The 13,679-nt window shown below is 36.6% G+C and overlaps 2 protein-coding genes across 2 annotated transcripts; one reads left to right on the top strand and one right to left on the bottom strand.

The window, feature by feature from the left end:
- Positions 1-2,742: 2,742 nt before the first annotated feature.
- cpb2 (carboxypeptidase B2 (plasma)) lies at positions 2,743-8,619 on the bottom strand. The gene is made up of 11 exons (XM_084392394.1): positions 8,473-8,619; positions 7,817-7,892; positions 7,012-7,136; positions 6,698-6,806; positions 6,509-6,610; positions 6,283-6,387; positions 3,969-4,079; positions 3,719-3,809; positions 3,410-3,612; positions 3,212-3,296; positions 2,743-3,106 (listed from the first exon to the last, which is right to left on the bottom strand). The coding sequence occupies exons 1-11, from the start codon at positions 8,547-8,549 to the stop codon at positions 2,919-2,921; spliced, it is 1,272 nt and encodes a 423-aa protein (XP_084248520.1). The 5' UTR covers positions 8,550-8,619; the 3' UTR covers positions 2,743-2,918.
- A 220-nt stretch (positions 8,620-8,839) lies between these two features.
- On the top strand, positions 8,840-13,488 carry alg11 (ALG11 alpha-1,2-mannosyltransferase). Its single transcript, XM_084392383.1, has 5 exons — positions 8,840-9,127; positions 9,623-9,844; positions 10,680-11,051; positions 11,599-12,176; positions 12,634-13,488. Exons 1-5 carry the CDS (start codon positions 9,081-9,083, stop codon positions 12,915-12,917), a joined length of 1,503 nt encoding a protein of 500 aa, XP_084248509.1. The 5' UTR covers positions 8,840-9,080; the 3' UTR covers positions 12,918-13,488.
- The last annotated feature ends 191 nt before the right edge of the window (positions 13,489-13,679 follow it).

Raw genomic sequence — 13,679 nt, 5'->3', positions numbered from 1 at the left:
TAGTTAGTAATGTAACATATTAGAATACGCTTTTATATAATGTATTCTGACTACGTTTTTCTTTACTTTTAGATAACTTTTGATCTCACTCATTTGTCACATAGACCATATGACCATATGTACCATATGAGACAAATATAGTCTGCAACACCCTTTTTTTTATGTGCTAATGTTTTTCTTTGAAAGTCTTGAAACTGTTGATGACTGGTATAAATGTATCTTTGGTGGCATACTAAAGTTTCTGTACCATTAATTTTTGCTTGCTTAGTTGGTAGCCTACTAAGCCTACAACCAGACTTTAGTATTTAAATCAATGTCACTCTTTTTCACATGTAGGCCTATGCATTCAAAATAAAAAAAGAGGTTTTTTTTTCTCCACAAAAAAACAAACACTGCTCCACATGGTTAGAAACATGCTATAATGTAAATAAATAGCAACCCTACAGTAGGCTACTTTAGCAACATTTAGTTCCATTCGACAAGCTTACCATGACAATTTAAATCTTGACATTTCAATTACTAAGGGGCTAAAATATTTGGCCACATAGTGTTTTGCACATTTATTTTTCGATAAATGTCGCTCATGGGGGTATTTTGCATAGGCCTTTATGAACAGAATAAAGTGGGAAACTTATTTTGTGCTAAAAAAAATGTTTTTCTTTTTTTTTCACAAATGTGTTTATGGAGAAGGCAGGGCACTAATTGGCCAAAGTAATAGGGATTTTACTAATTATTCTGTGCCATAGGCTCAGGCTTATTTGGCAAATAGCAAGCTTAAATATGATGCAAGAGCCTTTTCTTATAGTTATTGTTTACCTGGATTAAAAACAATTTCACATACAACCTTTACAACTTAAAAGTAACAAGTAAGCCAGCAAACCACATTTTTTTATGGTCAATTTGAGACCAAGGCTATGTTGAAATCACATAAAGGCCCTCCAATGTAAATAAGAAGGCAGAGACCAGTGGTGCACAATTACATGTCATCTAAAGAATGATACAACATACATAAAAGTTAAAATAACAAGGTAATGACAAATAAGACCCTTCTTGGATTTATCTGTGCAATGTTAAAAATGAATGAGGCAAAAGTGAAAGCACTGACTGAATTTAAAAGTTTTGGAAAGATATCTGAGGGTCTTTCACAACAAACTCCTGTTTCTCAGAAGGACTTTAATGATCAACAAAGTTTTGTATTCTGTATATATATATATATTGTGGTAAGTCATGTTTGTATGAAGAACACAAGGAATGTTTTTAATTTATGATAGCAGTCTTACATGTATATCTTGAGCATGAATGTTTATCAGGTGGTCCAGCCACGGGAGATTGTAGGGATGGATTAGAGGGAAAGCTCACACCAACGAAAGGAGTACATAATGGTATTACAAAGCGTTGTGTGGCTTTCCCACTGAAAACAAATTTGGTGCGCTCTCTTAACAGATCAAGGCACTCACTTTGTAAATAAGTCTACTATTGATAAAGGGTTACTATTCATTTAATTAAAGATGTCCTTCAGTGTAATTATACATTTAAGTACTATTAATTAACATGTGCTAAATGAACACGTACTCTCTCTTCTCTCTCATCATCATTTTAATTTAATCAGATCTGTTCATGGCAGTCACATATTATAATGGCATGTGTCTTTTTAAATCTAAATGAGACAAAAACTTGTTTGACAATGTCTTGTAGGCTTTGCAGTGGGATTTTGTAATGTTCTTAGACTTTTTCAAGATTATTACACACAAATATATTAAAGAGACGGGTTTAAGAGCTGTTTAAACTGCTATTTATTTTTTCCTTCTTATCACCTTGCTCCAAAACTGGTGAGCATCGGTGAACATGATTTCACCAAGTACAACGTGATCAACACCTTTGTCTGCCTTGTCCCCAGAGGAAGCACCAGTGCCCTCCTTCTCCCCTTAAAATGCACCTGGGCTTGCCTCGTCCCCAAGAAGTACAAAAGAAGCACCTCTGCCTGTCGCCTCCCCACAGGGAGCACCCACTCGAAAGAGACCATGCCTATGGAGCTTTGGAGCTTTGGTAAATCCCTTCTATCATAAGTAAGCTGCTGTTTAATTTGTGATGTGATGCAATCTGGATGTGATGTGATGAACTTGTGATGCAATCTGGAATCATAAATCTGTTGGTTTTTTTTTCTCCATTCTGTCACCTGATGGAGTTTGGGTTCGCCTCTGGTTTGCTTAGTTGGGGACACTTAATATTCAGTAACATTATCGATTTGATTGCACTGACAGTAGAACAAAAGTTGAACTCAAATGAGCTGTTGAATTCAATTGAATCAACTGACATCAGCTGAAAAATGACCCTGTTGTCTTTTTAGAGCTGCTTTACAGCTGAATATAATCATGTTTGCATCATTGATCTTTATTTCTCTGTTTATCACTGTAAAGCTGCTTTGAAACAATCTGTATTGTGTAAAGCACTATATAAATAAAGGTGACTTGACTTTTGAGAAACACCTAGAAAATTGCAAAGTATAAACACACCGGACCACTCCACTCCACTCAATGTGATTTTTCCATAACAATGTGGCCATTTACACAGATTGTTGTTGTTTTTTTGCATAAAAATCTGACTATATATATATGTGTGTAGATATTGATGCCATTATGCCATACCAAAGACTTTGGCCATACTTCCACTTGTTTGTTTTCTTGACTTTCTTGACCATTATTCTGAAACTGAAAGTATTAAGAAGCAAATTAGAGACCAATACCGTGTGAACAATGTTTTATTGTGGTAAAAACAGCTGTAGTAAATTATGATAGGCTACTTGGTATATTAGTTATCAGTTGATGTTAGCACATTTTAAGTACACATTTTGTTTAGTTAAGACAAAAAGTTAAGAATCTTAATCTGTACTGTGTGCTCAGGTTGTTGATGGAAGCCCTTTATTGAGTTTTATTGATCACATGTAAGGCTATGATCTTTGATGCCAGTAGAGCCTCATTACAGGCCTGAGGGATAAAGCTGGGAGGAAGAAGAAACCCATATCGACCACGATCCTGAAGCTCAAAGGTGAAGGAATATTTTATCCCAAGATTATACGCCCAGTCATCAGAGCCTCCTGGGGCTAAATCTTGTGAAAGAAAAACAAAAGTATTAACATAACAAAGAAACAGGCAAAAGTTCAAATACAGTTATCAATAAAATATCTGTATTCTAAGAACAGCAGAAAGCTTACAAATGGTTTTTGCACCCGGACCATATTTATAGATATTCCTGTAGTATCTGCGTATTTTTGTTGAAGCTTCCTTAACAAGTTCAAACTGTCAGAAAGAAGTGATAGAAGTTAAAAAAAAAACATTACTTTTTACTTGTATTATGTACTAGAATGGCCAACCACAAACACAAACGCTCATGCATTAACTTCATCACACACCAACTCATTGTGGTTTGGAGCCTCATCATAGGAACAGGAGTAAGGAAACAGAAGCATCTGAGAGTAGGAGTGAATGGAGAGGTACAGTTTGACTGTGTCCTTGTGTGAGCGCAGGAACTGGGCCACGGCCTGAGTCTCTGGTTCAGACTCTGGGAACTGACCACAATATGTAGGATCACATGGATTACTGGAGGCACCCTTTGCTTTAGAACAGAATGGAAGAATTAAACCAGGTGTAATATCAATTCAAAACAGAAATATCTTTTTTGAGAAAAAAGTTCAATTATAACTTTAGTATTTGGAACTCACTGCACCAGTTTGCATCAAAATTTCTGTTCAAATCGGCTCCAGCACACTCGCTGTCTTTGTTAACAGAGCGGTTTTTCCTCCACATACGATCCTTGTTGGTAAATGAGAAATGGTAAAGTTGCTCTAGATAAGATTAATGTCATAAGGATTTTTTCAAATAAGTAATTAATAATATACTAAAACTATGTATTATTATAATTTCAACAGTATATTAAATGCACTGGAAATAATAATCATTTTAACATATTACTGTTGTCCATGTGTACTTGTATCCATCTGGGTTCATGACTGTCAAGACGTAAATGTCCATGTTGTTCAACATCTCTGTGATTTCAGTGTTCTGGTTGTAAAATTCTATTGCCTGGCAAAAAAAAACCAAAAAAACTTTCCATTAGATTTCCCATAATTGCTCTAATTTGCTCCAACAATTACTGGTCGTGAAAGCTTGTAAAGATGTATTTCTCAATCTGCTGTATGTCAATGTCAAATAAAGGCACAGAACCACATAGTCAAGCAAGGTAATCCATTATAAAAATGAGAAAAATATATCCACCGAATGGAGCGGCAGGACAAAAGGGGAAACTAGAGTAGCTGCATGGGTTATGTTGCTGAAATGGCACAAACTCAAGGCACCAGCGATATCTACGGAGAGAGACCAAGTTTTTTCTGGAGTTTAATTTTAGCAGGAAGAATTGGGAAGCATACTGGCAAATTGATCAGAGTGGATTGAGCCAAATACATGCAAACCAATTGAAATGTGAACAGAAATGATTTCTAGCTGGACAATGACCCAAAGCACATTTCCAAAACTACGCTATTGTTACCTTTAAGTGACTGTGGTAGATTTTTCCTAAACCTATTTCGCACCTGACCTAAGTCTACCTGGGTCTTGTCTACAATCGACGTCCCCTTTCAATAATATTTATACTCTAGCGCATCTACAGTCGACGTCGGCCGAGTTAGTAATCCCTAACTTGTTCCCCCAACTAACTTGCTTCCCTAACTAAATTGCTGCGCAGCAATTAGAAACAGACAGACTTCAGCAAATGTCCTCTAAATGCTTTAATCGAGAGATCCCAAGCAGTTCTCAGAGAATCTCCCCCAAGAAGAAGCACGGCAGGAGGATCTCAGACAAATTTCAGAGAGAACCCCACCAGCAAACACGAATACAATAGGTTTTATAGAAAAGGAGCATGGCAAAAATGACATGATACATTAGATAATTTCCCTACAATTTGATTGGTTCTTCATATGAAAACCCTCTTGTTAGTTAAAAGCAAACTCTTTTTTAATTATTACTTCATAATCACAAGTTTTGAAGTTTAGACATCTGTCTAGTTTCAATTCCCATATTTGTTATTTTTTACTCTCACACAACCATAAATTTTAGCCAAAGGGGGAACATACATTTAAAATTCAAAAGCGAATGTTGTTCCTGCAAGAAAAATAAATGTTAGTTATTAATAAAAAAAATCCATCACATGACCTACGCTAATCTGGCCTTGATTAGTGCATTAGCCATGATCGTGAAATCTGCCTTCAAGCATGCTAAACATGCAAAGCTCAAACTGACGTGGGACTCTTCAAGATGCCATTTAAGGGTTTAATATAGAGTTTTATCCAAATCATGCACAAATGGAAAGTAGAAATTGGTTAAAATAATTAAATGGCTTAAAGAGGTTGGCGAAGAAGGGTGAACGTGATTTCATCAAGTATGGTCCTGGATCAACATCTTTGCTGATCCTGGAACAACATTCCAATCAACCAATCAGATTCGAGCGACAAGTTCAGTTTATGTCAAGTTTAGGCTTACAACCAGGGTTAGATGCTTTTACACTAGTGTTATTCACCAGTAAAAATCCCTCTGATTTTAGGGATAAATTAGGTTTAGGGGTGGGGATAGGGGGTTAACGTGATTTCACCAAGTAAAACATGTTGCTGGATCAACATCCTTGTTGATACACACAACATTCCAATCAACCAATCAGATCTGAGGGATAGGTTTACAGTTAATGTCAAGTTTAGGCTTACAACAAGGGTTAGGTGCTTCTACATCAGTGTTATTTAACTATCATTTCCCTCAGATTTTAGGGATACCTTATAGGTTTAAATTTAGGGATAAGGATAGGGTTAGAACTATGAACTATGACTATGACTTCGACTCGGCGCAGTAAAAAGTCACGTTGGTTCTAATGACAGAAGTGAGAGGAAGAGGGGGAGAGGATTTTTCAGGAGTGACTTTTTACTGCGCCGAGTCGAAGTGCTCCCAAGTGCTATTCCGTGTAACTACTCGTGTAACTGTATTTAAATAGTGAAACCGTGGAGGTGTTTGGTCGCTTCTAGCTTCATCTCTGTTTGGATCCTAATGAATGAACAGGGCTAAGCTAAGTGCTATCAGTGTTGCCGCGCGCCAGAGCGATTGAGTGCACGAACTGAGACGAGAGAGGTATGTATCAACTCATCTTAGTTAAGGGAATAACATAGTTTAATATGAAAAAACGGTGGAGTGTTCCTTTAAGGCTTAAGCTATAATGCTGAAAGGAGATTGAACACTTTATACTAACATATTTGACAAACCACATGCAAAAGGCTGGAGCAATCCACTCCCGTGCATGAATCCCACAGTCCAACCACATGGCCCTCTTCACCTCATCTCTCCTGCCTGACAGCTGCAGCATGAAGATAGACAACGAGACTATAGTCATCATTTAAATTGTGGATGTGTCTGAAAAATGTATTCAAAGAACACTCAGATCTCTAGTAAATCAATCCTTAATACAATGAGTGTACCTTTATAACATAGAGTGGCCGCTTCTCAGAAGATGACCCAATAAGAATAACTTTCACCATGTCTGAATGATCTTGGTTGGTCTTATTTATCCAGTAATAGATCTGAGAGAAAAAAAGTTGGTCAAATTGTCATTTTCAGTTAAATGAATGCAAAGGTTGAGGTAAATGTAATTTTTTTTGTCAATTTACATCTTCTAAGGAATGATATCTCTCGTAGAACACGCCTCCACTCCGGGGATCTGATGTATCGTTTCTGGTCTGCATCTCAACCAGTGCTGGTGTGTTTTCCAAAAGAACTCTGCACAAATATCAAAAACCAGATCTGAGTCTTAAAAATCAATCAGTTGCTTTTTAACATGCAGACATCAGATAAATTCTGAACATAATAGCCTGTCCTATGAATGCGAACACTCATTTAAATAATCATAAAAAATAAACTAAAAAGTTCCCTTAAAGGTTCATTATATAGTCCACAATCCAACAAACTGAACAGATTTGCATACCTATAAGTAATGCCATGTTTGCGTAGAAGTTCAGTGACAAACTCCACACTTGTTGACTGAATGTAAAGGTGAACCTCAGTATTTGTTGTAATGTAACTGGGCGAAGCAGGTTGCCACAATACTGTCTGAACAAGCACAGAACAAGTTTACATGTCAGCTGAAACTGACTGAGGGTCAGTTCAATAAATCAAATCAATTAACCGCCAATATTTGTACAATTATTCTTACTTAAAGGTATAGCGGAGGATTTTTTACTTCCGGGTGGATCACCTATACTATTGGTCCTCCTAATTGTCAATCATTCTGGTGAATCAATCAAACTTATTCAAAAAGTGGAGAGGGCGGGTCTTATCTAAAATTCGGAAAGATCCTCCGCTATACCTTTAACTTCTTGTGTAACTACAGTATAGATATTGCATCTCAAATTTGATATTCAAGTAACACTTTACAATAAGGTTCATTAGTTAACATTAGATAATACTGTATATTAACTAACATGAACTAACAATGAGCAATACATTTGTTCCTGTATTTAATCATCTTTGTTAATGTTAGTTTATAAAAACAGTTGTTCATTGTTTGTTACCTCACAGTGCATTAACTAATTTTAAGAAATACAACTTTTGATTTTATGTATTAGTAAATGTTGAAATTCATATTAACTAAGATTAATAAATGCTGTAGAAGTATTGTTCATTCTTAGTTCATGTTAACTAATAAAAACCTTATTGTAAAGTGTTACCGATATTCACAATCGTCCTCTGACAGAATACCAGTCAACAGATGGCAAGAAATAACCTCTCACCTCATTGTGACTTGTCATGTTCCGCACTGTGTCCACATGTTCCTGTGTGGATACAGTGATGGACAAAACCTGGTCACTGTGCATGAATAGGGAAACAGCAGCAATCATTTTAATTGTTATGTAGGATATGCAGATGAAGGGGCAATAGTGTTGAGGAAAAAAAATCGAATCACATGAAAGTACTTTATAGAACAATATGGATACATAATTATTCACAATAACCACTTCAGCAAAGGATGTGATTTCTGTTCATTTAAAACATTTGGCTGCCATAACATCATAACAAAGTTATTATAGCCTACTTGTATTTTAACAGTAATCCATCAGAGCTACAATTAATAGATGAACGCACATTCAAGAAAATATTTTTAAATGTTGAATAAAAAAAAATTGCATTGGAACAAGTGAGATGCTTTTTTTTTTTTCTCCAGTAAGAAGCTTCATTGTTTACAGGGAGATTTCACATGAATTACAATAAACAATTATAAAACACTATGATAACCTCTTAGCTTACTAAATGTTAACATATTACAGAGGTTTTTGGTCCTGGGTGTTGCTACAGCCAACAACTCAATTCATAATAATATAACTGTATAACGCATTATTTTAAAAGAAAAAAAAAAAAAAAGAAAAGAAAAAAGAAAGAATTGACTTACTGTTCCGATTTGCAGATACATTTCTCAAGAAAGATGTTAAAACATATCAAGCAAGCCAGTGGTATAAGGGGCCTCATTTTTTTTTTTGTTCTGTCTCCAAATAGTTTGTGCAATAATGTAGACACGGTAAGAGGTCAGTATTGATCTAGAACTGTTTGTTTGCTGGTTAAAATGTACTTTGAATTGGCTTGGTGCAGCCTATTTCAAATGTTTGTAAAATGTTTATAAGAACTGCTTTTTATATTTTTTAATTTAATATTGCTATATAAAAACAAATGGTGTCATCATTCAATCTTAATAGTAAATTTTAACATTTCTTGCCTGCGATGAGCAAAACATATAGGGTAGAAGTCAACCATAAATCTTAACACTGGGTGGCAGTATTTTGACAACAGGACGCAGAAACGAAACGGATGAGGTACTGTAGGCTCCAGTGCAGTAGGTGGCAGAAAAGCAGTTTGACAACCACAATTAAACACTAGAAAAAGTGAAAAACAACAGCCGACCAGAGCGTTCTCTGAGCCGACCCTATGCAGCCCTATGATGCAGCCGACCAGTGCTAAGCATTTCCGGGTTCTGACGAGTGATGTGTTGTCATTTTGGTAAAGATGTCAGCGCACGATCACCTGTCTCTCTGTCTGTGCGATTTAATCAGGTAATCATTTTAAAGTATTTATTAATTTTTTATAGATTGTGCAAGCTAGTGTCGAATAAGTGAAATCCAGCGAGCTGCTGTTACAGTACGAATGTATATCAAAATCTTCATTGTCGGTTTATTTTCTGTTTAGAATGAATGGATGGATACATTTATGTATTTTTGAAACATTAAAACACAGTGCAAGACATTCACAGTATTTCTGATGATGTTGAATGATGAAAATGTCATAAAGTCACTTTAAACCCAAGTGTGATCACCCACATTTATATGATAATAATAATAATAATAATAAAAATCCCAAATTGTTCTACAAGTGGCTTATTAATCAGTACAAATTATGTTAGAGGATGTATTGGAAATCTATAACATAATTCGTTAGAATTAGTTTTGTGATCATGTCTATGCACTAACTTTTTATTAGGAAACCTTTTGTATGCCAACTGCTATTACTGGGAAAGATGGGTTATTGTATGTGACTTTTGCCTTCCACAGGTTATTGTGGACACTGCTGTTACCATGCTTCTATCTGAGTCTTGTCCTGACAGCCATCCTCTTCCTCTTCATCATGGGGGTGAGAGCCTGGCTGCAGATGAAGAGGAAGACCAGGAGAGCTCAGGATGGCCGGCCTGCCGTGGCCTTCTTCCACCCATACTGCAATGCGGGAGGAGGAGGAGAGAGGGTGCTGTGGTGTGCTTTACGTGCTCTTCAAAACAGGTCAGCTATATCAGCTCTTTTAGAGTGGGCCATTTATTTGACCAGGCATTTATGGGTCAGTGACAAATAAGGAGTGAAAGCACTAAAAAAAAAAGCACTAAAGCTATCATTTCAATAATTGTTAACTATATTGAAACTGTTATATTTTTAAGCTTGTATTCTATTTTTTAGTTACATATTTTATTGTATGGTTGTTTGAATTTAGTCATTGAAAATGTCATATAAAATTACATAATAATGATTCCATATGATGATAAAAACTTCTACCAGATCAAAAGTTAGGGATGGTAATTATTCTGAAGATTTCTTGTAAAGTCTTAAAATGATCATGTATGACTGCAGTGTTCTCAACATAATATGAATCTTTTAAACCGGCTCATTAGTTGGTTGTCCATGGAAAACTATACCACCACTTTAAAAAAACATCACTGTGACTGTTTTTTTGTCCCCCCTTCCCTCATTTCTCAGTGTGTGCCCGATGGATGGATTTATTTATTTCGTTTTGCTTTAGGTGTGAACTGTTATCGAGCATGACATTTTTGAATATTGTCTTTAAAATATAATCGCTCATGAAAATGTAGGAGAAGACTATATAGTTGAATCACTAGGCATATTTTGATTTAAAAGCTATAGTCTTATATTTGCTTAGGACAGCAAAGTGAGCATGGTACATCGCTGACCCTTATATAAATGTATCAAGTTCTGGCATTTGAGTGAAGCTGTCTTGAAATGCATGGATCAACATGGCTGGGCTTTAGCAGCAGCTTATTACATAATGAAAGACTACTCATGATTTCAGGATTCATACCTTTTTTATTCCCGTATATTCACATAGGTACCCAGATGTTTCCTTCGTGGTCTACACAGGTGATCAGGGCGTGACAGCAGAAGAGATTTTAGATGGAGCACGGCGGCGCTTCAACATCAGACTCCCCCGAGCTGTTAAGTTTGTCTTCTTGAAACATCGTCTCCTGGTGGAGGCAAAACTCTACCCACACTTCACCCTTCTGGGGCAGAGCGTGGGCTCCATCTTCCTGGGGTGGGAGGCATTGACTGAGTTTGTTCCAGACATCTACATCGACTCAATGGGCTATGCCTTCACCTTACCTGTGTTCCGTTATCTGGGTGGATGTCATGTGGGAAGCTATGTGCACTACCCAACCATCAGCACTGATATGCTGTCTGTGGTTCGAGAAAGAAACCCAAGGTTAGTCATTAATGTTACTGAATTTAAGTGATTCCACAGTTTAATTTTTAATGATTCAAAACTTCAGTTTTTGGCTGATGTTGGGGTTAAAAGAACTCCATTATGACCTTATGCTAGTTCAAAACTGACCCTATTTGCATTCTTAATGAACTTAATGAGATTGTAGTTCTGAACCTGAGTATTAAAGTATTAAAGTATTAAAAGGAAGCCTAATTTTCAAAGTGTGATTCTAGACCTGGAAAAGCTATGCAAATAAAATCTTAAAATTCCATGCCCATTTTTAAAATAATTATATCTATTTTTTTATAATTATGCTAAAGCTCTAAACTATTTTATCGGTTTGAAATTGTGGTACAAAAAAATAAAAATCATTATCCTTAATCCTTATCCAGTACGACTTGGAACAGTCATGTAAATTGTTATATAATATTTCACAATATTACTGTTTTACTGTATTTTTGATCAAATAAATGCAGCCATTTTTCTTTTGATTGATAGTGTATATTATTGGCTTATATAAATTTGCAATTACATTTGTGCATTCTAGGTTCAATAATGCTGACTACATCTCCAGTAACCCTGTACTGAGTGCCATCAAAGTGATTTACTACTGTGTCTTCGCACTGCTGTACGGTCTAGCCGGCTCCTGTAGTGAAGTGGTCATGGTAAATTCCACCTGGACATTAGGCCACATTCTGGCTCTGTGGCGCGCTCCTAACCGCACAAATGTGGTCTACCCACCATGTGACGTTCAGGCCTTCCTGGACATCCCTATTGGAGAAGAGGATGAAGAGAAAGAAGCCAAGAAGTGTCACTGTTTGGTCTCGGTGGGTCAGTTCCGGCCTGAAAAAGACCATCAGCTGCAGATCAGGGCTTTTAGAAAACTTCTTGACAGGAAGGGGGCGGAGCCTGCGGGTCGAGAGATCGTGAAGCTGGTGTTGATTGGTGGATGTCGTAACCAGGAAGATGAAGACCGAGTACTGATGCTGAGGGGATTGTGTCAGGAGCTGGGCATAGCAGATAGGGTGGAGTTTAAACTTAATATCCCGTTTGAGGAACTGAAGAAAGATTTAACCGATGCCACGATTGGGTTGCACACAATGTGGAATGAACATTTCGGTATTGGTAAGATAACAAATATCATGCTCTCAGCAAGTTCTTTCTCAAAACAATAGATAGATGTACTTTGTGGAACAAGTAACTAAATAATCAATGTTTGTATAAGTCTATTAAATGTACATATATTTCAATTTTCAACCAGATATTACATTTATTATGAAATTATTTTTGTAACGCTTTTCAAGGTTTCATTTGTTAGCATTATTAGTTAACATGAACTAATAATGAACAAAAGTCTTACCGCATTTCGTAATCTTAGTTAGTGTTAATCTCAACATTCACTAAGACATTTTTAAGGTAAAAAGTTGTATCTGTCAACATTAGTTACATTAACTAACGTTAACACGGTTAATATACGTTTCAGTGTTAGTTAATGTGAGATAATGCATTAACTAATGTTAAAAGCAAGAAGCATCATTTTTCTACATGACCGTTACACTGAGAACGCTCATCTTCTCCACAGGTGTAGTGGAGTGTATGGCTGCAGGAACAATCATTCTGGCTCACAAATCCGGTGGTCCGAAGTTGGACATTGTAGTTCCCCATGATGGCGGTCCAACCGGCTTCCTGGCAGACGATGAAGACACCTATGCAGACGCCATGGAACGAATCCTTTCTATGACTCCTGCAGCTCGGTTAGAGATCCGACACCGGGCCCGTCTGTCCGTCACCCGCTTCTCAGACCAGGAGTTTGAAGGTTCATTTCTTGCAGCCGTGGAGCCTCTAATGTCAACACTGAGAATATGAGAGCGATGGAGGAGGAGGTCATGGTACTCTCACCGTGTCTCTGTCCTGACGGACTATAGTGAATCAGCCCGATATAGTTCAGTCTAGTTCACAAGCTTGTGCTGGCCCCATAGTGCTGACTATGAATCATTCCATGTCTAGAGCAGAAGTGAGCAATTCATACTGACCTGTCTTGTGAACATTTGCTCTTTATTTAAGAAACATCCCTAAAGTAAGGGATGCATCATGGGAAAAACTGGTTCTGGTGAGATGCCACCTTCTGCTAGCTTAAAGGCAAGAGTGACATTGAATGAAAGAGTTACACACTGCAGATGAACAGAAAGCAGCTGATTTAGTTGAATTTAAAACGCATGCTGTTTTGTCTTATCTGTTTTATGTACATTATATATGATAAATATTTTGTTTGTTTATAATTATAATAGGTTTGTTTTGTTTTGTTGTAACAGGTTTCAGAGAGTTACAAATAAGAGTTCAAAAATGTGATATTTCTCTTGGAAGGATGAAACATTATACTAGCTTTATGTTGATTGATCTTTTTTTTACAATAAATGATATATGAATGGTGGTCTGGAAATATAACAAGATGTTTTCCCACATAATTTCTGTGTTAATACACATTGGACAATTCTTAGCATTGTCACATGCAGCTGTCCAACCTCCTGTAACAAATAAGAATTCTTTTTACAATATAACTGCTGTACAGAAAAGGCATCCCAGGAGCACAGATTCTGGGTAAGGTAAACAGTGTGTGTCTGGCTAGAC

The sequence above is a fragment of the Rutilus rutilus genome, assembly GCF_951802725.1.
Source record: "Rutilus rutilus genome assembly, chromosome: 2".
In the NCBI taxonomy this organism is placed as follows: domain Eukaryota; kingdom Metazoa; phylum Chordata; class Actinopteri; order Cypriniformes; family Leuciscidae; genus Rutilus; species Rutilus rutilus.
This window is presented reverse-complemented; position numbering and strand designations above follow the sequence as displayed.

Coding starts and splice junctions, on each gene's coding strand:
- cpb2 (XM_084392394.1), bottom strand. CDS start 8,549: ATGAGGCCCCTTATACCACTGGCTTGCTTGATATGTTTTAACATCTTT. Junction 7,137..7,816: donor ACATGACAAGTCACAATGAG/GTGAGAGGTTAT, acceptor GTGCTTGTTCAG/ACAGTATTGTGGCAACCTGC. Junction 3,810..3,968: donor ACAAGTACACATGGACAACA/GTAATATGTTAA, acceptor TTTACCAACAAG/GATCGTATGTGGAGGAAAAA.
- alg11 (XM_084392383.1), top strand. CDS start 9,081: ATGTCAGCGCACGATCACCTGTCTCTCTGTCTGTGCGATTTAATCAG. Junction 9,845..10,679: donor TTACGTGCTCTTCAAAACAG/GTCAGCTATATC, acceptor ATATTCACATAG/GTACCCAGATGTTTCCTTCG. Junction 12,177..12,633: donor GAATGAACATTTCGGTATTG/GTAAGATAACAA, acceptor TCTTCTCCACAG/GTGTAGTGGAGTGTATGGCT.